The 23,927-nt window shown below is 41.3% G+C and overlaps 4 protein-coding genes across 4 annotated transcripts; 2 read left to right on the forward strand and 2 right to left on the reverse strand.

Moving 5' to 3' along the window:
- Positions 1-2,000: 2,000 nt before the first annotated feature.
- MELLADRAFT_103240 (uncharacterized protein) lies at positions 2,001-2,832 on the reverse strand (the record flags this gene model as incomplete). The annotated part of the gene is made up of 5 exons (XM_007406093.1): positions 2,001-2,152; positions 2,228-2,281; positions 2,348-2,404; positions 2,615-2,655; positions 2,711-2,832. 5 exons carry the CDS (start codon positions 2,830-2,832, stop codon positions 2,001-2,003), a joined length of 426 nt encoding a protein of 141 aa, XP_007406155.1.
- Positions 2,833-4,633: 1,801 nt separating this feature from the next.
- On the forward strand, positions 4,634-6,952 carry MELLADRAFT_103241 (uncharacterized protein; the record flags this gene model as incomplete). The annotated part of the gene is made up of 6 exons (XM_007405971.1): positions 4,634-4,808; positions 4,877-4,980; positions 5,952-6,329; positions 6,396-6,548; positions 6,602-6,708; positions 6,769-6,952. The coding sequence occupies 6 exons, from the start codon at positions 4,634-4,636 to the stop codon at positions 6,950-6,952; spliced, it is 1,101 nt and encodes a 366-aa protein (XP_007406033.1).
- A 1,043-nt stretch (positions 6,953-7,995) lies between these two features.
- Positions 7,996-8,658, forward strand: MELLADRAFT_33693 (uncharacterized protein; the record flags this gene model as incomplete). Its single annotated transcript, XM_007405972.1, has 1 exon — positions 7,996-8,658. A coding segment is annotated over one exon (663 nt), but the record flags the coding sequence as incomplete, so codon positions are not given.
- A 3,793-nt stretch (positions 8,659-12,451) lies between these two features.
- On the reverse strand, positions 12,452-13,240 carry MELLADRAFT_60347 (uncharacterized protein; the record flags this gene model as incomplete). The annotated part of the gene is made up of 4 exons (XM_007406092.1): positions 12,452-12,502; positions 12,554-12,706; positions 12,762-13,133; positions 13,187-13,240. The coding sequence occupies 4 exons, from the start codon at positions 13,238-13,240 to the stop codon at positions 12,452-12,454; spliced, it is 630 nt and encodes a 209-aa protein (XP_007406154.1).
- Between the last annotated feature and the right edge of the window lie 10,687 nt (positions 13,241-23,927).

Consider the following 23,927-nt stretch of genomic DNA (forward strand, 5'->3'; position numbering starts at 1 on the left):
AAAAGGGGAAACAAGCCTAGCAAGGAAGACTTACCATACTGGGACAGCTCATATTGAAAGTTGTCCAGAGGGAAAGTGGTGAATTGATTTGGTGAGGGGCAAGGAGAGATAACGAAGAAACCAACTGCCCGGTTTGGGTTAGCGTACACCACTGCCCGCTTGAGTGAAGAGATGCCCGGTTGGAAAGATCAAAAAGCCCGCTTCGGAATTATAACAGCCCTGTATGTAATAAACAGGCGTATAGCTATTATTGTGCCCGCTATCGCTGCGGCTGCGGCGAAATTTGGCTCAGCCATGGCCGGGTTTGGGTGGGTATTGCGGGTATAGCCCCGAAAAAAAGCGGGCTTCGGGTTTTTTAAAGCAGGCGCCAAAAAGTGCTGTCCTATTGTGAAATCAAGAGTATACAGCAGAACTCTGTTTTTTTCTGTGAAATTTGTGTTTGTGACAGTTGTGTCTGTGACATTTTGTTACTGTAGCTGTGTTTCGGCATTTCAACAGATTTTAGAGATACTCAAATAAGTTTTTTTCAGTAGAAAATTTAGTAGATCTTTTTTACAGCGTAAAGTAGTCTAGTAGAAGTTCATACAAGATGTATTCAAGCATCAATTATTTTAAAATTATTATCTTTTTACTTTTTTTTATTTCAAAGAATTGGTTTTTGGAGAGTTTTAAATTTAATTGGACTGTGCAATATTATCAATTATTTGTATAATGCTGTTTGACTTTTTTCTATAGACCTAGCTTAGTCACATTAGTGTCTAAGGGCCTTGGTGACCACTCCGTACAGTATTTAGACTTGCCGGAGCATTTTCAGACCAGGTTTGGTACTGATTTTATCAGTGGAAGGAGAAAATTGAGGTTATTACAGGTGTTGGTTTTGTCTAGCACAAAGGTTTCTTTTTGAATTGTATTCCTCTGCTTCTGAACTTAGAGATTATTATAGGTTGAGGGCAGCTTAACTGCACCTGTTGTACTTACATTCTCTCCGGCTCAGCCTACGCTACCTGCATAGGAGTTCTACACCGTCTTTCTTTTGGAATGATTTTACACTTCCAATGGGATTGATCCAGAAGTGAGATCAATGTAGCCAATTGGGCACTTTGCCAGTCCAGCCGCAACCTTTTTCAGGAGCCCGAGGAATTTGTTGTGAGCTCATCCATGGAATGGACTTCTGGATGGGCTAACATTGCATATTTGGGAGATTCTTTGCCAAATAATGCAAAGGCTTCATACAAATGTGCTTTCATAATCTGAACAGAACAGTCATCCATAATTATCCAAAGCATATGCTCATGAAATTTAGGATCACAAGGTGCCTCACCTTGTCTTTATTTTGCCTTTTGCTGGTGATACTTTGAGTAATATCAAAATGATCTTCAAGCCTCTTTTTACCCTCCGGAGTTTTATACAATGCCACTTGCTGTTTTTGTTGTCAAAACTTTGGACCCTTGTTGGCACACCATTGGCCAGAGTATTTTCTGCTGAGATTATTCAAAATTCCCTTGCCCCATTTGTGTTGTAAGTTTTGACCCAATTAGCCAGGATGATTCTTGCCATTGTAGAGTTCCAAGGCGTATCCAAAGAAGCCTCCCAATCAAAAGTACAACATGGAAACCCAGCCATTGCTAAGGCGGCTTCACATTGTGTACCAAAGTGATGAGCATACCGTCTTCAACCACCAGAATCATCCATGAGTCAAAGAGCACTGGTTGCATTGGTTTTCTAATGGCTGCCATCTCTGCTGCATCTTTTTCAATAGTCTTTCATTACTTTTGGTTTGCTTTGAATCCAGCCGGCTTTCTTGCAAGGGACTTTCCCATTGCTCTGTCTTCAGCATCTCGAATGAACCTTTCCCAAATTTGTTTGCGACTCTCCCAAGCTTGGTGTTTTTCTTCTGATGGAGGATCAGTTAACTTCAGTTTGGAGACCACTGTGAGTATAGAAGATCCTCTCGCCTTCTGCGCGATACCCATAAGCATTCTGGTGTACTTGTGAGTGGCTCATGCAAGAGGTGTGGTGGCTTTGGGAATCTGATATGATGCAGCCATCTTCCCAATCCCAGCCTCGCGGTGCCAGACTTGCCTCAGGGCTTTAAGCTTTGCTGTTTTTGTACTTTTCCGTTCCATGATATCTTCATGTGTAAGCTCTCCATCTTATATCCAATTGGTGGAAGAAATACCTGTTAGTTATCTACTTTGGAGTGCACACGTGTCAAGGAATTACTAACCCGAGCTCTCATTGTCTTCATCCAAGACCAAACCCACAGTTGTGTCTCCTGGGTCTAAACAATTTTGCAAAGACAGATCAGACAGCAATACCACACGTTTATGTGCAGATGAGGACATACCATCTGGACGGCCTTCATCTTCAATGTGTGCACGTTTCCCACCACCCGATGATGCGCCTGGAGTCATCTGGATCATTGTCAGAGTAGGAATATGCACAAGTATAATGTAAAAGTGATTTATCAATAATATAAATTAGCAGGAACTCTTCACTAAAGCTGGGTATTCTCACTTCATATTTGACTCTTTTTGTACGGGTTCCCAAAGGTTTGGCACTCTGCATGGTCAAAATTGGACCCTTCCAAACTGCCAAACATGACCAAGCTGACCTCCACAAAGCATCTGTGCCTCAAACCCTTCATGATCACCCCTAATCCCAATGAAAGACCATGGCTTTCAGCTCATACATTTTCCAAAACACAGACTCTTGCCTACTGGCCAAGCAATCACACAAGTAGATTCTCATGCCACCTTTTGGATCATAGCCCTTGTGGTTGGCCTTGACCGTCCACAAGATCACCTGTCCAATTTGAGACGTTATGTGCATGTGTGGGTTCTTCCGACGTCTGAACCAAGATCACCTGTCTGACATGAGAATTTATGTGCATGTAGTAAGTGGGTTCCCCTGGGGTGCAAACCCATTTGTTGCCCTTATGACACATTCCCTACAACTAAATATGAAATCCCCCCCCAAAAGCACTGAAACTTGTAAAAGAGTTTCAGCCTTTTGGCGACAAGATCCAGATTTAGTCGTAGGCTAGAGCTCGCGTATGACTCACTTTCTACGGTGTAGTCACGAGGTGGATTGGGGGCCTCAATTATGAGTAATTTAGCCCTCTATTTATACATTTCATTTTTGCCTGAGACCGTTCTCTACGCCCAATCGATGTGCTTTTAACCTTTTTGTTAAGAGTGCTTTTCCCCCTTTTGTTGAGCATGCTTTTTAAACCTTTGTTTAAGATGATGCGTAGCGGATTCAATCGTTCTTTACTGCCGGTTATGACAAAACAAAGATCTTCACTGGTTTTTGTTTGACTCACTGGCGCTCCATGATTTTGATTCTCTTTTTATGCCGAATCAGTACGCTCAGATTTGCTATTGTGTGACTTTCCCATTAAACTATACTCTCATCCGCGCACTCCTTCTGTTCTTAATCTCTTTGTTTAAGATGAATTTGAGCGCTTTTACTTCTCATTATACCCTTCCTGTTTATGACAAAAGAAAGTGTATCAATATTTCTGTTTTACCATTGCCGGATCCTTCCTCCATGCGTAAAATGCATTCAAGTAGATGTATTTAATCTTTATTGTTATACTATAAAAAAACAATTGCACTCTTCTCATTGTGACTAAGTATCCACGTCATAACTCTCTTAGTTCGTGTGACGTAATCGATGCTTTTCATATTGCTTTTATCCTCCAGCGACATCTCCGAGGTTACAATCCATCTATCTATTGACATTGACTGTTTCCTCCACGTGAGTCTCAACCAAATCTCAAAAGCTTATCTCGTAACTGTTCCCTCAACTTTCCTATTACAGATCATTGTTTCTTTTGTTACCATTCAAAGCCAGCCCGCAGAACAATAATTCTTACCCTTTGAAGTTGTTATTAACTGCATTTCGTAATTTTCTTATTTTGGCCCTTCCCATATATTTCTATGCACATCAATCAAAATGATTCCATAGCTTCCATTCATCCCGCATTTGTCTCACAATGTAAGATACAAATTCACCACCATACGTCTGCATTTTTAAACACATTATCTTGTGGTATTCCTCCACTACGAACATTTCTTTTGTCCCGTTTTCTTCTATATTTGTCAACATTTTAATGAAGCACTTTCCTTTACAAGTGATTCTATAGTTGCACTTCTCTTCACAGCCTTAATTTTTGTTACTTTTAAATTATCTTTTATTTCTCAATCCGGAATTGTCTGTCACAAATAGGCTCCGTCTTTATATGATACCCCATATAAATTGTAATGCCCTTCTTTTACATTGTTATCTTCCTTCTAAACAGCACCCTTAATCTTACATCGTAACAACTGTTCTACCTTTTCTTTCAATATCAATATACACCCTAATTTTACAACTTAAAAACCATCCTACTTTTTCAATCAATCGACCATATTATCTGTGTTCTGACATATCCTCAACTTTGGAATGTCACTTATTAATCATCATTCAAATGAATGCCACTCCATCCAGACTGAGAATTCATTGAGGCTAGACCTGATCCGGCTTTTCGGCTGCCTCGTGTTCCAGTTTCGCAACCGTATGTCTTTTTCAGTTCCATTCCAATCCCAATGATTAAACCACAATATTAAAGATTACGCTTTCGCCTATTATGTATCATCCAGCTACCGTAGGTCGCGTAAAAATTGAACATCCCCCTGGACAAGTCCATTATGTTCATAGATTCCGAAACAACGTTTTCAGAATTATACACCCCTTTAGTAACATTTCGCAATGCAAGTATACTAGCTTTAAATTCTCTGCTCCTACTAATCAGTCCACCGATGGTTCGTCTCCGTTCAAATATTTCTGTGTCTCATAACACTCATACTTTGCTAATTCAACATCTCTACAGTGGCCGGCACCCTCTATGTTCATCAACTTCATCTCAACGGAACCATTGAATTAGTCCCTGTACCTATCATCATTACCAACGAGATCACTCTCTCCGAATCTGATGTAAGGGATTTTATGCAACAATTATGATTTCCACAGTTGAGCTTCAATCTTTTACAATAGGATCAAATCTACAATTATGTACAATCTTAAAGTTAAAACTCTGGCTGTACATCTTACACATCTATCTTCTCTATTGGTTTCTACAACGACTACTTTTCCTTCCATTGTATTGAAACAGCTCATCATCTACTTTTCCACTAGATTTAAGCTTCCGATAACCAATTCGTTTACGTTAGTGGATCACCAACCCATGGCATTAGTACTCTATTTGTCTTTATCTCCCTGCATCATTCGCTGTATTTGTGCCTTACATTTCCTCTATTATAGTTATGACCGACACACCCCAATTGTCTTTAACCCTGCATCCTCACCCATACTATCCATCATGTCGTTTCCCTTTGCCTCTCTAAAGTTATCATTTTCTTGACATCCATATGATTGGATGAAGGATATATGAATCCTTTGCCTTTTGTTTCTTCCTTTATCCTCCTTGGTGTTTCTTCAATTAAGCTTTATTACTTCCAATTGCACACACACCCTATATTTCTAAAATTTCCGTCGTGTCCTTATTTTGCCTCCCTGTTGTGCCTGAGGAGTTGAGCCCTTTCATCCAATTCGTATTTTTCCAAATCTCTAAGGTTCACTTATACATTTACCCTTCACGTAATCTTCCGTGAGTTCATTTAAAGCTCAGCAAAAATCTCCTCTAGAACTCTCTTCTACACCTTTCACTCAATCTTTATACTACGTCCTAACTTAAACTCCACCTCCACTTACCCTCAGATGGCAACCAATTCTGCGTCTCCCATCAAGTCTCCAAGCAGAACATTCAAAGGGTCCTCAACTAATGCTCCAAAGAGGCGCAACCATCCATTCATCGTATCCTCTTTATTTGATGTCTTTGAGAATGTAACTTTCAATCCTCCATTAGAACTTATTATTAAACTTTACTGATTTATTCAATTCTACAGGTTGGACCTGAAGTGTCGGGTATGTATGGGCTCCGCCACTCCCATACCACCATTGTGACTCGTAACGAAGCTGGGGAATCAGTGGAATGGGTAATAAAGTGTGTAGCGTATGGCGGTACTGATATCATCTTAGATGTAGATGGTGTTTATTACCTCAAAGGGAGATTACTTGCATTAAACAATAAAGAGATTCAAAAGTTTTACTACGAGCCTGACTTTCAATTACTCGCAAATGCATCTGAAAACCTGGAGTGCAATCTTGCCAATGGAGTAAGCGTTACTGGACTTGGCATCATCTCGACACGGACCCCTATGCCAATTGAGCCCGGAAAGGAAAATGTGTTTTTAATTGTTAAGCATTCCAACTACAATCCCGATGTAAGTCCCATTTCAGTCAATTCATTAGTCCAACATAAACTCCAGCTAAACTCTTCTTAAAACCAGGTTGGCCTTCAAACTACTTTTGAAGTCGAATATCGCGCAATGTGGTCTAAGTTGATGGAGAAATTGCAACCTCTGATGACTGTGGGAAGGGAAATGATGCTTACTGGACATATTGTAGGACGTAATGAAGAGAAACAAATGTGGATAGTGCAGGTAACTATCTTTAATGCCTTTTTCTTTACGGACACTTGCTGATGTCCTTTCAGTTGACCGGTGTGAGTGTAACCTCAGGCTCGGAGACCCCTACCCCATCAGCTCCTATCGAGGGGAGCTCTACACGCTCCACCCCTCGAGGTCGGGCTCGTGCCAAAATGTCAGCACTTATTTTGTCTTCTTTGTGCCATTTATTTCACTAACCGCATTCTCAACTCAGGATATTTCCCAAGAGCGAATCTTCTCAACCTCAAGCTTCCTCTTCCTCAACTGCTCCCAGCACCAACATGCCTGAAGATGACTCAGTTAATGGTAAAGGAAAAGGAAAGTCAGCCGTAAAACCATCTTCCACCCGGACCCCTGTTAAGAGAGCTAGAGGTAATGGTTCAGATGTTGAAACCTGATGTATGATGTTCCCATTCTTATGTCTTCAACTCAATGATTAAAGACTGGTATTATTATTCCCAAAATTTGTATTTTAACCCTCAATGGTTTCCTGCTCTTGTGTTTCACTCTTCATGACATAGCTATCCAAGTTATCTATTGAGTGCCCAATTTTTCATTTGATTGAGGCCCTCTGCTGAGCACTGCACTCAGGCTATCCATAACCCCAATGTTAAATTGGACGCCATCAAAGCCCTCAACATAAGGCTCCTGTCTACTGAGAGTAATGATGTGTGGATGCAAACAATCTTGTCCTTCAATTTAGCCCCCTCGCATCCTGATCTCTGGAAAACTTAGAAAATCGAGCCCTGCATTCTATCGCTCGAAATTAATATACCTTCTTTTGGATTGTGATGTCCGCTTTATGATGTTACTGTATGTTTACTGTAACTCCACTTGAACCCGCTGTACTGGCTCATATGCAGCCACATTATCTAAGATCTCTACTTTTTCTACAGCTACATTCCTTTCGTCAAGTAGATCATATCACATACACCTTTGACTTAACTTGATGGCATTTATCCATCGTCCATCTAGATCACATTTGACATTATACGTGAACTTATCAATCTCGCACTCATTTCAATCTGGCGTCCATCGAGACCTATCATAAACTCATTTGAAAAATTCATAAAATACTATTCCGAATCATACAATTGTCCTTATGGGTCACGACGACAAGGGGCTCGCTGCCGAATCTGTCGACCAAAACAAGGAATCTGTTTTATTGTCGAAATTCAAAGAACAATTACCGTACAACTTAGGCCCGGCGAATAGGACTTGTCAGCACTGTGGTGCTTTACGTTGGCCGCAAGAAAGGACCAATTACGAGGCCAGCCGAAATAGCAACATCTTCTTGAACTGTTGTAAACAAGGAGATGTCACAATCCCTTTGGCATATTTTGAAGGTTCCACGTTACCTGATCAGCTTATGGATCTTTACACTGGAAATGACCCAGGTAAATGCCTTGATTTTGACTCTTCCTGAAGCACGTTGTACCTGACTTTCACATTAGATTCTGGAGACTTCCATAAAGACCTTTCGGTCTATAACAACTTGGTTTCTTTCGCATCTCTTGGTTCTCATGTGGACAATTCCTTCGCAGGCCAAAAAGGAACCTATTGCTTCCGAGTTCATCCTCAATTGCATCACAATATAGGGTCATTATTACCTCAAGATCCGAATAACCCGTGTTTTGCGCAAATATTTATTGTAGGAGATGGAGCTGAGGAAGAACTTAAGATACGTCAAAGTAAGGCAGATGAGAAAGATAAAGACATTAATCCTAATCTTTTAAGACGGCTTCAAGATATTATCAATAAATTCAATCCTATCGCGGTTTTTTTGAAAGATAATGCAGCTATTATCAACTCGGATGAAACTACCCAAGTTGTATTAAAGTCTCTTCCTCCCGGTAAACGCAAAATGAAAACTTACGATAAGCCTAGACCATCAGATGTAGCGGCGTTAGTACGAGGGACTGGAGAAATTGATTGTAATCCTAGAGACGTTGTATTGCGCCATAAGGACGCCAAACTCGAACATATGACTGACCTTCACTCTGGGTTCCTCAGTGTCAGATATCCTTTAATGCTCCCTTTTGCCTCACAGCAATGGGATGGGATGTTTGTCTCTCCAACCAAAGGCTTGAATGAAAATTGTTAGCTCAACTTCCCTCTTTTTCTTACTCTTCATTTACTCATCTCTTTCATTGTTTTTAGGCAAACAAGAAGACTATGATGTTTCAGAACTCCAATGGGCGGCTTGGCTTCTATTTGAGCGGGAAAACCTATTTTCTCCATTTATCCACGGCCGGCGCTTGACTCAGCATGTTATCGTGGATTTGTACTTATGCGTTGAAAGGAATAATACTAGATGGATACGTGCGAATCAAAAAACAATTCATGCTGATTCCTATATGGGACTGAAAGAAGCGTACAATGACAACCTCAATCCAACGGGTCGCCAGATCATTCTACCTTCGTCCTTTCTCCCGGGCCCACGTCACATGAATCAACTCTATCACGATGCCATGGCGTTGGTTCGAGACCTAGGCAATCCATCTCTGTTCATTACAATGACCACGAACCCGGATTGGGACAAAATTCAGAATGAATTGAAGTATGGTGAAACTGCTCAAGACAGACCAGACATTGTCGCCGGGGTCTTTAAGCTCAAGTTAGATAAATTGATCAAAGAATTGAAGACCAATATGCGTTTAGGGGTTGTTATCTCTCATTTGATGGTCGTGGAGTTCCAGAAAAGGGGATTACCTCATGCGCATATACTATGCATTCTTGAAGAGAGTTCTTGTCCTAAAACCCCGGACCAAGTCGATTCCTTAGTGACTGCCGTTTTACCTGACAAAGAAGAAGAACCTCACTTGTACAATTTAGTGACTACTCATATGCTCCACGGCCCTTGTAAAAAATTGCCATGCTGGGTGGACGGGAAATGCAAATCGAACTATCCTAAGGCTGTTTCAACAGAAACTTCGATATCAAATAATCAATATTACGATTACTATAGGCCCGATGATGGGAAAGTCTTTAAGAAAGGAGGCGCTAAATTCACGAACGCTCATGTTGTCCCCTATAATAAATATTTACTCATGATGTTTGAATGCCATATAAATGTAGAGATACCTCTTGGCACTAGGCCTGTTCGCTATTTGTATAAGTATCTCACCAAGGGGCATGACAGGACACGTGTCCAGATTGAGATTAATGTAAGTCATAACTGTCATTGTATGATGATTTCTTTAAGCTGAGTATGGTCCATTTCGCAGAAGCGCAGAGGAAAACCAGACGACAACTTGATTGACGAGATTCTTGAGTTTGAAGAATATCAATGGATTAGCGCGCCCAAAGGTCGGCTCTCATCAGTAACACTCCTACTTATATTGCTTTATGCTAACTTTGTCGTTGCGTAGCTGCATACCGCCTGTTTCAATTCGCTATGAATAGTCGATCACCCTTTGTGGTGAGGCTAATGCTACACCTGGAGGGGGTGCAGTATTTTTATTTCATGGACAAAGACGAGGCCCAACATCGAATGGAGGTTGGTTCTCCGCTGAGGTCTACGTTGACCGAGTACTTCAGGCTCTGCGAGGAAAATGCAACTGGACTACTGGGTAAAAAGGCAAGAGATACGTTATACGTCGACATTGTAAAATATTTTAAGTGGGAAAATAAACGGTTCATGCCCCGTGTCGACGCAGCAAAGGCCTCTGGAATAGGGCGAATTCATTTTGCAAATGTTACCGATGGAGAAAGTTATTATTTGCGGTTGTTACTTTGTAATGTTAGGGGCCCTAAATCATTCTCAGATATCCAAACTGTCAAAGGAGTTGTTTATCCGACCTATTGCGAAGCGGCAGACAAGCTTGGTCTATTGGCTTCCGATCGTGATCATGAACATGCACTTGAAGAGGCATTGCTTTGGGCATCTGCTAATCAAATGAGACAGTTACTTGGCTTAATTTTAGTATATTCCGATGTAGCATCCCCGGACTCCTTGTGGCTCAAGTTTAGACTGTTCTTTGCGGAGGATGTTGAGCAAACCCTCACCAGCATTGGATTTACCGCTTCTATAGACGATGAGATTAAGTTTGCTTATGCACTTAAATGCTTGGATGAAGTTCTCATCGATATGGGCAAGACTGTTAAAACAATCGGATTTGACCCTGAATTAGTTTTGTCAATGGATCATCAACTACTTTCCAATTGCTCGGCTCAGATTCCTATCTTAACTGGACAATTGCTCAGCCTCGCCGAATTTGATAAACGGTTACCATTGTTAAACGCCAAACAGCAAGAGTTCCTGGATCACGTCACGGACTCTCACCTACACAATCGACAAATCATCTCTTTTTTGGATGGTCCGGGGGGAACAGGGAAGACTTATACACTCAACACTGTCCTCCATTACTTTTACGGTCAAGGTTTAATCCCGATCGCGGCTGCTTCCTCTGGCGTTGCGGCCATCCTATTGAAGAATGGCCAAACTGCTCACTCAACTTTCAATATCCCCCTGATCATTGACGAAAACACTTCATGTGATCTCACTGGGACTGATTTGAAGAGCAAAGCGATCATCAACACTCCTATCATTATTTGGGATGAAATATCCATGCAACACAGGCACGGGATTGAAGCAGTGGATAGGGCGCTGCAGAATATCATGTGAAATAAAGCCCCCTTTGGAGGGAAAAGCGTAGTATTTTCGGGAGATTTCTGCCAAACATTACCTATAGTAAAGCATGGTACTCTTTGGGACCAACAAGATGCGTGTCTCGTGTCATCGAAGCTATGGAATTACGTCACCAAGTTTGCATTAAGTGAGAATTTGCGATTAAAATCTCTACCGCAAGATGAGGGACAAACTCTAGGTTTTAGCCAGTGGATCTTAAAGTTAGGAGAAGGAAGGCTGCAGAAAAAAAATGCACAAGTTATCGACCTTCAATTCGTTAACTGCGAAATAATGGCTAATTACATGATAATGCCACATTCATTAATCAATTGGATCTATGGGGACGTGAACAGCATTCTTGAATCTGAGGATTGGAACAGTGTGGCTCAATATTATAATGAACGATTGTTGATCACACCACTGAATTCAACTGTAAATTCGATTAACGAGCTGATTGTCTCTGATCTGGAGGGTGAAGCGGAAATTTGTGTGTCAAATGATGAAATTAATGAAAACTACTCAGAACCGATAGCTGTGGAATGCTTAAATGCAATTGATTTTCCTGGATTCCCCGATCACTCAATTACCTTTAAAAGGGGCCAACCAATTATGGTCTTGCGCAATGTAAATCTTGGCACTGGTCTGTGTAACGGCACGAGATTAGTAATCATGAAACCTTCGCAATACGCTCTCAAATGTATGGTCATTACAGGACCTAATAAAGGTGATGTTGTAGCGATACCTAGAATGAAAATGGTTCATCAAGGAGATGTAGATAATCCTATTCCTTTCTCTAGAATTCAATTTCCAGTGACCACGGCTTTCTGTTTGACTATTAATAAGTCGCAAGGACAAAGCATTGAAAGAGTGGGTATTTATTTGTCTGCACCGGTGTTTTCACACGGGCAACTATACGTTGCGCTTTCCAGATGTACGACTTTGGACAACATTTGTATGGCAATTGTGTCCCGCATTGGTAAAAGCAGTACGACCAACGTAGTCTCAAAGTCACTTCTCCAAAAAAGGGGTAATTGAATAGAGTACGTAGTTTCATCAGTTTTGGAATGTCCTCAGTCAAAACCATATTCTAATTTGCATGTGTCTCAACTGTTTGCTTCAGATAAGTGTATGCGGTACACCGGTGTGTTAATCTGTCTCACACATCAAGTTAAATAATCGCTTCCACCCCAATTGCAATTCATTGTCAAATCTTCTCCTATGACCATTGACTATTTATCTTCTACTAAACCTGACTCATGGGGCGGAATCATTGCTCCAATATACTGTACTCGGTTGCCTGTTTGTAAAGATGCATGTTCTAAATCAATGGATGCAAAGTTGGAGCGGTAAATGTGTATAAGAGACCTACCAAAACAATCCACCTTCCACTGAGTGGATTTCTTCCCAACATCTGACCACGTATTGTAATTTCGGTTCCTATGAATGAGTTGTCGGCTCCCAATTGTTCAGCTAAAATTGTTTTAAATTCATATTCTACTTCAAAAGTCGTATAATTGTAAACCTGGGGGGTATCCGTCAATATCGAGTACAAGGACTTGGAACATTGATTAACTTACCTCTGAGTTGTATGCCCGGTGCCGTATGACGAGAGAGGTCGCGATCTTGAAAACTGGTCCGTTTGTTTCAACGGAGACAATCCATCCTGCCCCTATGACCTGCACAACGTTGACCAAATTCTCAGACGACATGTGAATGGTTTCATTGACCAATGAATCCCATTGTTGGCAGAAAAGGTACGCTTGCTGAATTCCGTTGTCAATCAAGCTGCCGGCTAAAATATGTATGCCATTTTCCACCCTGAAGTTATCGTGTGATGGTGGAGGTATAGTAATGACCGAGGTTTCTTGGAGGATGCCTGTGGAGATTGTATTTGACAAGACAGTAGAATGATAAATGACATCTTGGCGCCCATTCGGATCAAAGGTCTCCTTTTAAATATATATTAGCAATATCCATGAATAATTGAGAGAACTGGACATACGTTGCCATAGACGTTGAATAAACCTTCCACATGAAACTGATGATGTCTTGCCATCTATGAGTATGAGGAGGCTTCCTTTTTTTTGATGTTGACGGAACTATGTGCTGGAATCACGTCTGGCATATATGGATTCGCGAGAACCACTAATTTGTGGAAATTCAAATAGTTGGAAGTCTCAATTTGACAGTAGTCTGTCATTCTCATTCCATACCCACCGCCACTCCACCATTGCATGGCTTTTGATTGGCTCTCTTTAGACTCAATTGATGTTTCTAGCATACACGATTATGGATTGATCTATATTAGACTAAGATTTTGGCATCCATCCTAACACTCTACATCCCTTACTTGGATAGTAAGTTGCAGAAGAAACTATGTGCGGTTTCAAAGGGTCGAGCAATTTTGAACCAAAACTCCAATTTCATTTTTACAACCGCAAAGCAAGTATTCCGGTGCGTAAATACAAATGATTAGAGTAAGGCAGGCCAATCAAACAAACCATCTATGAGAAGTCCGGGATCTGATTTTGATGGGGCAATGGAATCAGATTGGCACATTCAAAGTGTTGACCTTCAATTACGGTTCATCCGGTGTAATAATAAATATACGTCCCCCTTCTTTAGAATCCTCTCATTGAGTATGGACACACTGTCAGTAGTTAGAGGTGGATGCACGTTAGCTGCATCTTCATTGATCACAAGTTTATACAATTTTTCTGCGAAGGTAAGGGAATCTCGTAAATTGATTGGACCAACAGCAAAAGTATAAGAAATACTTACCGCTGGCGTATAAGCGGAATTTGGTAAAGCGCAAACATGTAAAAATGCATCGTTCATTCTCGGTTCCATGATTGATGATTCGGTAGATTAGATTGTCGAAAAGGTGAACATTGATTGTGCGCCCGTCCTCGTATTGTAACTGATTTTTCCCTTCTGTGCCTATGAATGAAAGTCTCAATATATACGTTACACTGATGGAAGCGAGGAACTTACAATTTTTGAACTGCGCCATGATGCGCGTTACCACCTCTGTGGCAATATCTTTTACGGTAGGTGATGATTGAGGATTGTTAAGGGGAATCATGATTCTTGAAACTTTGAAGAATGGAGGACGTATGACAGATTAATGTGTTTGAATGTTTCTTTATTGTTTAGTTGTTTAGATTAAGCGTCGCGAAATCAATGTATGTTACTAAAGTCTTTTTTGCAAGCTAGAGTAAGGCTTTAAAAAGTAGCAAGTGCGGGTTGATCATGTGATTATTACGCAGACAATGACCTGTCGTTTGTGATCAATCATCATATCTTTCTCAATGCTAAGGAAGTATGGACTGGAAGTCTCCCTGCGTTTACAACCAATTGCACTAAGGCTTATACACATGTGCTTAGGTTTAGATTAAGCAATACATTCAACAATGCAGGGAAAAGGGGTTCAATATTAGATCGTACCCACTGAGAATGCGATGGCTCGTGCAGTTTGGAGTTGTTCATATACTGAAAATTCAAAACGGGATGTATGTGGAAATTGCAATCATTTAATGATTTTGTGGAAGTCTTCCAATTGATACACTAAACACTTCAATTATTTCTTAATTGGTTTAGACAAAGAAAATGTGAGGAATGCAAGTGTAATTAAAATATATAAGCCTACATGTATGTGTTCATATAAGTTCGAATACACGCGTGAAGAATCAGGTGTTAGGTTCTAAAGGAACAAATGAAGTACTGCATGCCATTAGATTTGGCAGATCCTAATCTCAGGGAAGGTGCGATGGCGCAAAGATATACTGAAGGTATAGCTTTTGCCAGATGATTCATTGGTGAGGCGCCCTGTCCGGTATATTGGTCTAGGTTTGCCGTGTGAGTCTACGTGGAGCTAGGATTAGTATCTGTCTGAACGTAATGGATGGAAAAATTTACCTCGGATGAAATCCACTAGCATTTGCCCTAGAAGTTCAACCTCAATACGGTCTTCAGCCATTGCTACCGTCATCCAGTTGACAATTCCAAAGCCAGGGACATGGGTAGAGTCAAGTGTTTCAATAGCGTCCATTATATGGATGTTGGTTTATTCTGAAGATTTATAATTTTAGAGGTCCGTTTGTTGGCTGGGTGGTGAATATTTTGTTGTTGGGAGAGTGAAACAATACCATTTGTTCGGCGGAGTATTTGTAACCTTTGAATAACATCTGTTTTCTTTTCCGCCTGGCATCCCACTGTCGGTTACTTTGCTGCTATGGTCTGGATTTAGAAAGTCCAGTTCTAATGCAAAAGTTGATGCCTCAAAAGGCTTCAGATGTAGTCAAAGTGTTGGTATTAAGACCATCATTGGAAGCAAATACTAGGCCGCAATTGGGTGCGCCCCGAGCACATTTTCCTGCCGAATGTCATATGCGTTTTTATAAAGCATGACAGTTTGTGGGTACCAATGGGTGAATCTGGAGTTTGCGAAAAGTCACGGAAAGTGAAATCTATCGGTGAAATGGTTAAGGAATTGTTGAAAATATCCGAGGGATGACAATATTTTTGTACTCTACAGTTGTCAAACCCGATGGAATGAAACCTCAAGATAAGGAAAGTATGCATTGAACCGAGCACCTGCAAAAGATTGCTCAATCCACCTGTGGCTACTAGATCCTACTGTATGACCCCGGAGAAAATTGGGTATTTCTCATCGGAGTAACACCCTAAGCTTGCAGGCAGACTCGCCAACGCGCCAGACGAGTCTAAGTCGATTCTTCCCCCTAAGTTTTTGACCTTCCAGACGAGTCTGCAAGCTCAAAAAATCAGACTTGCGCTGGTCCACTCAAAGACACGTCTGGCCACCTCCCAGACTTGCCGAGCCCGCCAGATCAGTCTGACTCACCGATTCTACACACTACATATGTACAAGTCCAACACTGTACATTACCGTACCCTCCAACACTCACCCTTACACCCTCAGCCTCAACAAATCAATATCAAAAACACAATTCAACTATTCCATCATCAAAGTCACTCAACAACAAATCTCAAAGTCGATTGAAGCAACCGCCAATCTCAAATCACTCAAAACCGTGCTTGGGTACCCGTCAATCTCATACACTCTGACAGCGAGACCTTTGCACCTTTACAAAAGCCTCCCAACCTCTCCATCAATCAATTGACTCCAATCGCAACAACTGCTGTAAAGTTTTTATATACTTACATACTATCTTCGTTACAAAACCAAGGAAGGACAACCAAAAACTCAATAACGACAAATACACTATACACAAAGGTAGGATCATTCACCAATCTCTTCATACTCCTCAGATTCACTATCATATATCAACATTTCTCCCATCAACTCATTGATATCTGCGTCTTCACCATCTTCTCCCCACCACATGTTCTGCTCCACAATTTCTAGGTCATCAAGTCCAGAAGCTTCAACACTAATCGCATTCACAATTCCTTCCCACCTTTGTTTTGCTCGCCTTACAAGTCCTCCCCACTGGCCAACCAGCGCTTTGGTCTCCTCCACTGATGATTGGGTGTACTGACGGGTATTCCAAAGCAGTCTCCCGACCCCAGAGTTCCAGGCCAGCCACTTTCGACCGTGAGACAGGCATAGGTTTTCATACAAAGTCCTCAATACTCCGACGTTCTTGGCCCATACATCCTTTGAAACACGCTGCCCTCCCTGAACAAGCTCTATTAACTCTCTTCCACCAATGTCTACATCCCATTCTATGTTTTTTCAACAACATGTAAGTAGATCTATCATAAGTAGTAATTAACTGTAAGTACTAGATTGAATACTTACCTTTGTTACATAGATCTTGGATAGCCTTAATCTTTTCCTCGGTCCAAAGCGCTGCAAGTACCATTTGATGAGTCTCACGACCGATCCGACAAACTTCCTCACTACTGCTCCGGTACTTCAAGTATGATTGTATCCCCTCCACTGTTCCTGGGTCTATGGCCCACCTCTCCGATGGGTGAAACAAGGCTCCCACATTCCAGAACGGGTCTTCGCATGGCAGCATCTTCGCAGCGTCCATTGTAGGACAGGTTGGTTGACTCACAGGCGCAATTTCATTGTATCGAGACACTTGTGTTCGATACGTTTCCCATTTCTTCTTGAACATCAACTGCTTTTTAGTCATGACTTTTTTCATGCTCTGTTGTATCTTGGTACCTGGTTATTACAGAAATTAAATCCGATGCTTTATGAAATGAGACTTGTTAAATGTGTATTGAACGTACCCTGCCCATTTCTATCCCACTTCTTCTGCACCTTGATAATACCAACCTTTGCTTCGTAAAGCTTCATCTTAGCAAGTCTAACCTGAATGAGAGCGCAAGCCTTTGGGTCTACAACAACGACTTAGTATAATACTTGTATACAGACTGAGCAAGATGAAACACACTGGTTGCCTTTCGGAGAGTCCGAAATTCTGGATTTCCAAGGTCCTCGGCAACCCTATGTATGGCCTTTTCTATTTCAACTATTGAGGCTGGCAATGTCACCAAATCCGCTCTCTCAGTGTCTGTCCGATTTCACCGACGCTTTTTGCGTAGGCTAGAGAGCTGTTTACCATCAAATTGAGGATGATCAAACAACTGACTGGAAGAAAGTATTATGTAATTCACATTAAACTCACTGGGCATCTCTCAATTGCTCCTTGAAATCAAGCAAGGAAACCAACTTCTCTTCCAACTTCTGGAGAGACCCGTCTTCCATAGCAGTCAATTGACAGTGCTTCTGTCGTTCCCATTGCAATGCAAAGTAATCCTTTGTGTATTCGATATTGACAGACTGCAGTCTTTCTAGAACTGCCTTTGCTTCTTGAAGTGTTTTCTCAGCAGTACACAATTTTGAAGAAGACGATTGGACTCGATTGTCAACACAGCACAAGTTAGATATCATTGATGATCAATTTTTTCATTTCGAGAAGAGAGCACATACCTGCATTGATACTCAACATCTTGTTGTGATGGCATGTCTTCAAACTGATGCTATCTAAACGGTGCTGCTTTGTAGTGTACCTGTTTACACTCACTAAAGGTGATAAGCTGCTCCAATTGCGCTCTAACCCCTCACCATCTGAGAGACCAAAGCCTGGGTTGAGCCTTGGATTATAACGAAGTTGACACGCCCAATTATGGACATAAGAGTGGAAAGCACTGGTTCCCAAAGTTATAGACTTTCTTTCACATTCTTCTTCGAAAATCTTGTTCTGAAAGGAGAAGACATAACTTTAGTAATAGTTTTGAAAGGCCATTGGTTAAAAAGCACATACCTTGATTAGACTTTTTTCTAATGTGCACCCAATATCGTACAGCAAAGCCACACGCTTTTTAGGCTTTCCTGCCTCATCAATCTGTTTAAAGAATTGGTCCATCATTGCCAGAACATAATATTGCCTACGTGTGAACGCTATGTGAGCACAAATTCTACATATGAGATAGTTTGGCCCACATACCTCTCTCATGTCTGAACCACATTCACGTAACTGAGGATGTGATCATGTCAACAGGCCATTCCTATAAGACCCGTCTCGTCGCATGATTTCCACGTGGTACCACTTCTATGGTCGGCAGCAGCTGTGTGCGACGAAGTACATGGGTCCTGAGAACATGAAACAAAATCAGTCAGAATGGCTGGACTGTCTGTATAGAAAGAGCACATACCAGTTTTGATTCGTCCTTCCTTTTAGGACCTTTTGATTCCCATTCCTGTACTTGTATAGGATCCATGAATACCAAAGGTGTCATCAGAGTCTTCTCTTCATACTCGCGGCTTGCAGCCAGGTGTCAACAATGCTGAAAATTTCCGTCAACACAAACTATGTAATGAGGCTCGTCTTCGTTATCAAACTCTTGAAGTGGGCCAAAACATCTAGCACAGTTGAAGGCCAACATATTGAGTGGATTTAGTTTGAGTGCATGGCATGATAGTTCGTCTTCCATCCGTAGCATATGTCGATATGCATCTATCGCTACCGATAGTGTGCGTCGCCATAATTGAGGCTACAATTGGATAAGTTCATAAGTCACTGAGTCATGAACTTATATATCAAGATGTTGATGTTACCTGCTCCAAACCAGGTACTAAAATGAGCGGATTAAAAGCGTCAAGGAACTCGTCCAAGGCAAGAGCAAAGCCTTGGATCCGCACAGTGCAAAACTTCCACAACGAATGATGAAACCAAAGCAGACGTATGGAGAACGCCGTCTGCGGATAAAGAGGAGATCCTCCAATATATCCCATTCGAATAAGGTGAACCTGATCATGTGTACATTTACAAAAGGCGAGGTTCTTTTGCTTGCGACCTAAGACAAAAGAACCATTTGTAATCTGAATGTTGGATCTGGAAGCAACAAAAAGGAGAGGACAAACCTAGGATGTCAACCATATCAACCATTCTTGTGCGCAAGTCTCCAACACAACAAGCACATTGGTCATTGTAATCAAATTCCCACAACTGTGGATTACCCCATTGCAAGGTGAGACGCAAAAAGGACATATAGCAGATGAACATGGATCCCAAGACTTTCTTCCAATTGTCGGCTTCGACCAATTGTTTTCGCTTGTAGTAGGAACCTTGAATGTATTCTTGGAAGGTGGAATTAGGTTGAGGAGCTGGCCCATCGGGGTGAGGAAGGAAGTTCTCTTCATTCAAATCGTGGTTCGACATGTCTTGTTCATAATCATCATCTAAATAATCTATACCCTCTATATGTGTAGACCGCGCATCAACATCCATCTCGATTGCAACAAACAGAGCGGGACCCATAGCAATTGCAGCCTCAATTTCTGCATTTTGATTCTGCATCCAACGCAAACCACTTGCCTCAATTTCAGAAACGATTCGAGAAGACCCCTCTAGGGGGCCTGCTGGCCGTGGCTTTCGGGTTGATTTGGCACCTAGTGGGCAAGGAACTGCTGGCCCCTTGGATGGCATGGTGTATGATAGAAGGTGAGAGCGTGGAATGAAGATCTGTTTTGTGCAGACTCGGACAAGTTGATTCGTGTCCTGAGGTACAATTGTAGGCCTGTGTCCGCAAGGGTCTTTGGTCTTAGAGATCATTTCCTATTCTGGTTAGCGTGACACTAACTAAATTGAAAGTCAAGGGCCATTCATTTGAAATCAAATTCCGAGCCTGGTGTCACAGTGTCCTTCAACATTGGTAAGAGTGATTTTGGGGGTCAACCTCCAATCTTCTGCTCTTGTAAAGATGATACTCCAGCATGATACCACATGAAGTTCAACATAGAGCAATTAGCCCACATGCTTCTAATCTGCTTTGCTTGGTGTACAATATCCTACAGGCGCTCCTAATTGTGTACTAAGTCAAAAAGATCACAAGTAGATGTTGTAACCTGCCCAGTCCCTGAAAGGGAATAAAAAAACCATTCTAAATGCATAAGGAGTTGGAATTTGGAGAATCTGATTAGAGAGACCAGCCTTGAAATTTGACTGCGCATAAGATGGCCATGTGATTGTGGGTTTTTTTTTGCCTCAGTCAAAGTCTGAGAGTGGATTTTAGCTTTGCGCAGGAGATAGGAAGTGGACACACTAGGGCATGAGTACCACAAGGAGTGCAAAATTGATGAATCTGATTAGAGAGACTTGCCATGAATTTGGATTTTGCACCACAGGGGGAGAGATTGAGCCTTTTAGTGGCTGCATTCCATGAGAAATCAAGGAAACGTGGTTTGAACGGGAAATGGAACCATGACCAAAACAGGTACAACTTTCCCCAAGGTATAGATAAGTTCAACTTTGCACCAGTTTCATGATTTTTGAGGGTCGCTTTATTATTGGTATTTTTTTTGGCTTTACCACACCTCCTCATCACCATTTAAAACACTGTTATTGACAATGTGGGTCAATTGTGGGGGTCCACCTGAGTGACGGAGTGTAAATGAAACTTTTGCAATGTGTTTGATCAGCTCAAAGTGGAGACATTTCTGGTCTCAGTCAGGATGTTCCTATCATTGGTCCACATTTGGCCATTCCTCAACTCCTTTCTCACTACTATAATTGGTTTTCTATATGATCATGGGTCAATTTTGGGTTTTTAAGTGATTTACAGAGCCCCAATGAAACTATTGCAGTTTACAAGTTACACCAGAATTGGACTTGATTTTATGATTTAGTAACCATACTCCATTAATTGGCTGGGTTTTGTGAGTACTGTGGCCAAATGGGTATGTGGAAGTAGTTTGCAAGTAACATTTAATAACATATGATAGGGTCAGTTGCACCAAAAAAAACAAAATTTGAAAATTTGAATTTTTTTTTTGCAGAAAGTTGAAAAAATCATGCAGTAATGTTGGTACATCAAGAATATGTGTGCAATTCTGGTTGAATTTGAAAACTGTGAAAGTTTCATTGGAGCACTGTCATTCACCAAACCACATGAAATAGTAGAAAGTGTGGCATAAGATGATTATAGAGCTCTATAAGACTTCAAGCAAGTGCTAAAAAAGATGGAAAATTTGTCATTGAATTTGAGAATGTTTCCACTTTCGAGCCATCCACCACACCCAAAAAGTTTTATTGGAGCAATGTCTTTTCCAAATGCCCCCAAGATTGAGCAATAGTGATATTTAATAGTCACTATGGTGCTGATCAAGAAATGCAGGAATGTCAAAAAGCTGACATTTGATAGAACCATACCCACTTGGTATAAAACTGCCTCTACAATGAGCGCAACACACATATTGCAAAAGTTTCATTTACACTCCGTCACTCAGACGGACCCCCACAATTGACCCACATTGTCAATAACAGTGTTTTAAATGGTGATGAGGAGGTGTGGTCAAGCCAAAAAAAATACCAATAATAAAGCAACCCTCAAAAATCATGAAACTGGTGCAAAGTTGAACTTATCTATACCTTGGGGAAAGTTGTACCTGTTTTGGTCATGGTTCCATTTCCCGTTCAAACCACGTTTCCTTGATTTCTCATGGAATGCAGCCACTAAAAGGCTCAATCTCTCCCCCTGTGGTGCAAATCCAAATTCATGGCAAGTCTCTCTAATCAGATTCATCAATTTTGCACTCCTTGTGGTACTTATGCCCTAGTGTGTCCACTTCCTATCTCCTGCGCAAAGCTAAAATCCACTCGCAGACTTTGACTGAGGCAAAAAAAAACCACAATCACATGGCCATCTTATGCGCAGTCAAATTTCAAGGCTGGTCTCTCTAATCAGATTCTCCAAATTCCAACTCCTTATGCATTTAGAATGGTTTTGCTTGTTCTTATTTCACACTTAGATTGAATCACCTGGAAGTCTTTGAAGAGATGCTTACTTTTTCCGTGTGCGGTGCAATTTGTACAATGTCCAATGACAGAAAAACTCTATATGCTCAGATCTATTGGATTCCCACTCCTGTTTGCAAGAATCTTCCTTTCAAAACCTGATCTCTATTGATGATGAATTAGATTCAAATTCAATGTATTTACCATTCACACGCCAAGTGCACCTAACTGGTACATTTCATCGTGTTGAGGATATTCATGGTGTGTTCTTCATCTGCAACTCATCTCAACCTATTCCAACACAAGTGAGAGACAATTTTTTTTTTCATGGCACGGAGTTTCACGTCAGGTCATGTTAGGTCACGTCACATGTCATTTATGAATGTAATTTCTCTTTCCGTTCATAAATTGAAAGTTTTACATTTACTTACATAATACTTGATACACTGCTGCGTGTTTTGTACGACATATACTACAAGTAGCCAGGTACAAAATTTCGATTTGATGGTATGTATGTACATATGTTAATCAATATAAATACAAATACCTGTGTACTCTACTATTTTTGTTTATGTACACCTCAAGATTCCGAGGCATTTGCATTCCACCGTTTGGCTCCTTTTAGCAAGTTTATGACATTATTTCACCTCGACTTGAACATTAAGCCAATCTTGACCAACATACGCATCATTTACATCCACTCAACATCTTGATTCAACTTGCTGATAGCTCACCTCTCCTCACTTTCTCTGTGTTTACGTAGTCTTAGTACTATCAACACCAAAAGGCATATCTTTTTCAACATCTAGATTCTAGACGGTATGACTCGAACCACCAGATTGGGGGCAAAACACAAGTCGCCACCACCCTCTCGACCAGCACCACCCAATAATCCCCAACAACGTTCTTCTCAACAAGCTCAAACTTTGACCACTAAACATACACCTGCCCCCGCTTGTCCTTCACCAGACTTAGACGGTATGACTCGAACCACCAGATCCAGGGCGAAACACAAGTCGCCACCACCTTCTCGACCAGCACCACCCAATCCCCAACAACCTTCTTCTCAACAAGTTCAACCTTCGACCACTGAACATACACCTGCCCCTGCTTGTCCTTCACCTGACTTACCTTTGCCAAATCATAACTTACAGCCTCATTCATCTCAGCAACTACCTCCTGATTCTGCTACTCAGCGTGGACAAGAGAATCCTTTCAATTCTCCTCCGGCTCAAATAACATCTCAACGCAGTAAACGTACTCGCCGAGTAAGACAACCTATAGCTTCAGTTGCCAACATGAGCTCTGAAGATTCTGATGATCAGGATGAAAATTGTGAAGGAGAATCTTCTGATTCACAGGAAGAAGAATCAATTGGCGCGATTGATGATCAAACTGGTGATAGAAGTGACAAAAGACGAGCCCCACCAGCGACCTCGAATTCAGCTCACACTTCAAATAAGCGTGCAAAACGTGTTAGAGTTATTAAACCCGCCAATGAGACTG

The sequence above is a fragment of the Melampsora larici-populina genome, assembly GCF_000204055.1.
Source record: "Melampsora larici-populina 98AG31 unplaced genomic scaffold MELLAscaffold_5, whole genome shotgun sequence".
NCBI classification, from domain to species: domain Eukaryota; kingdom Fungi; phylum Basidiomycota; class Pucciniomycetes; order Pucciniales; family Melampsoraceae; genus Melampsora; species Melampsora laricis-populina.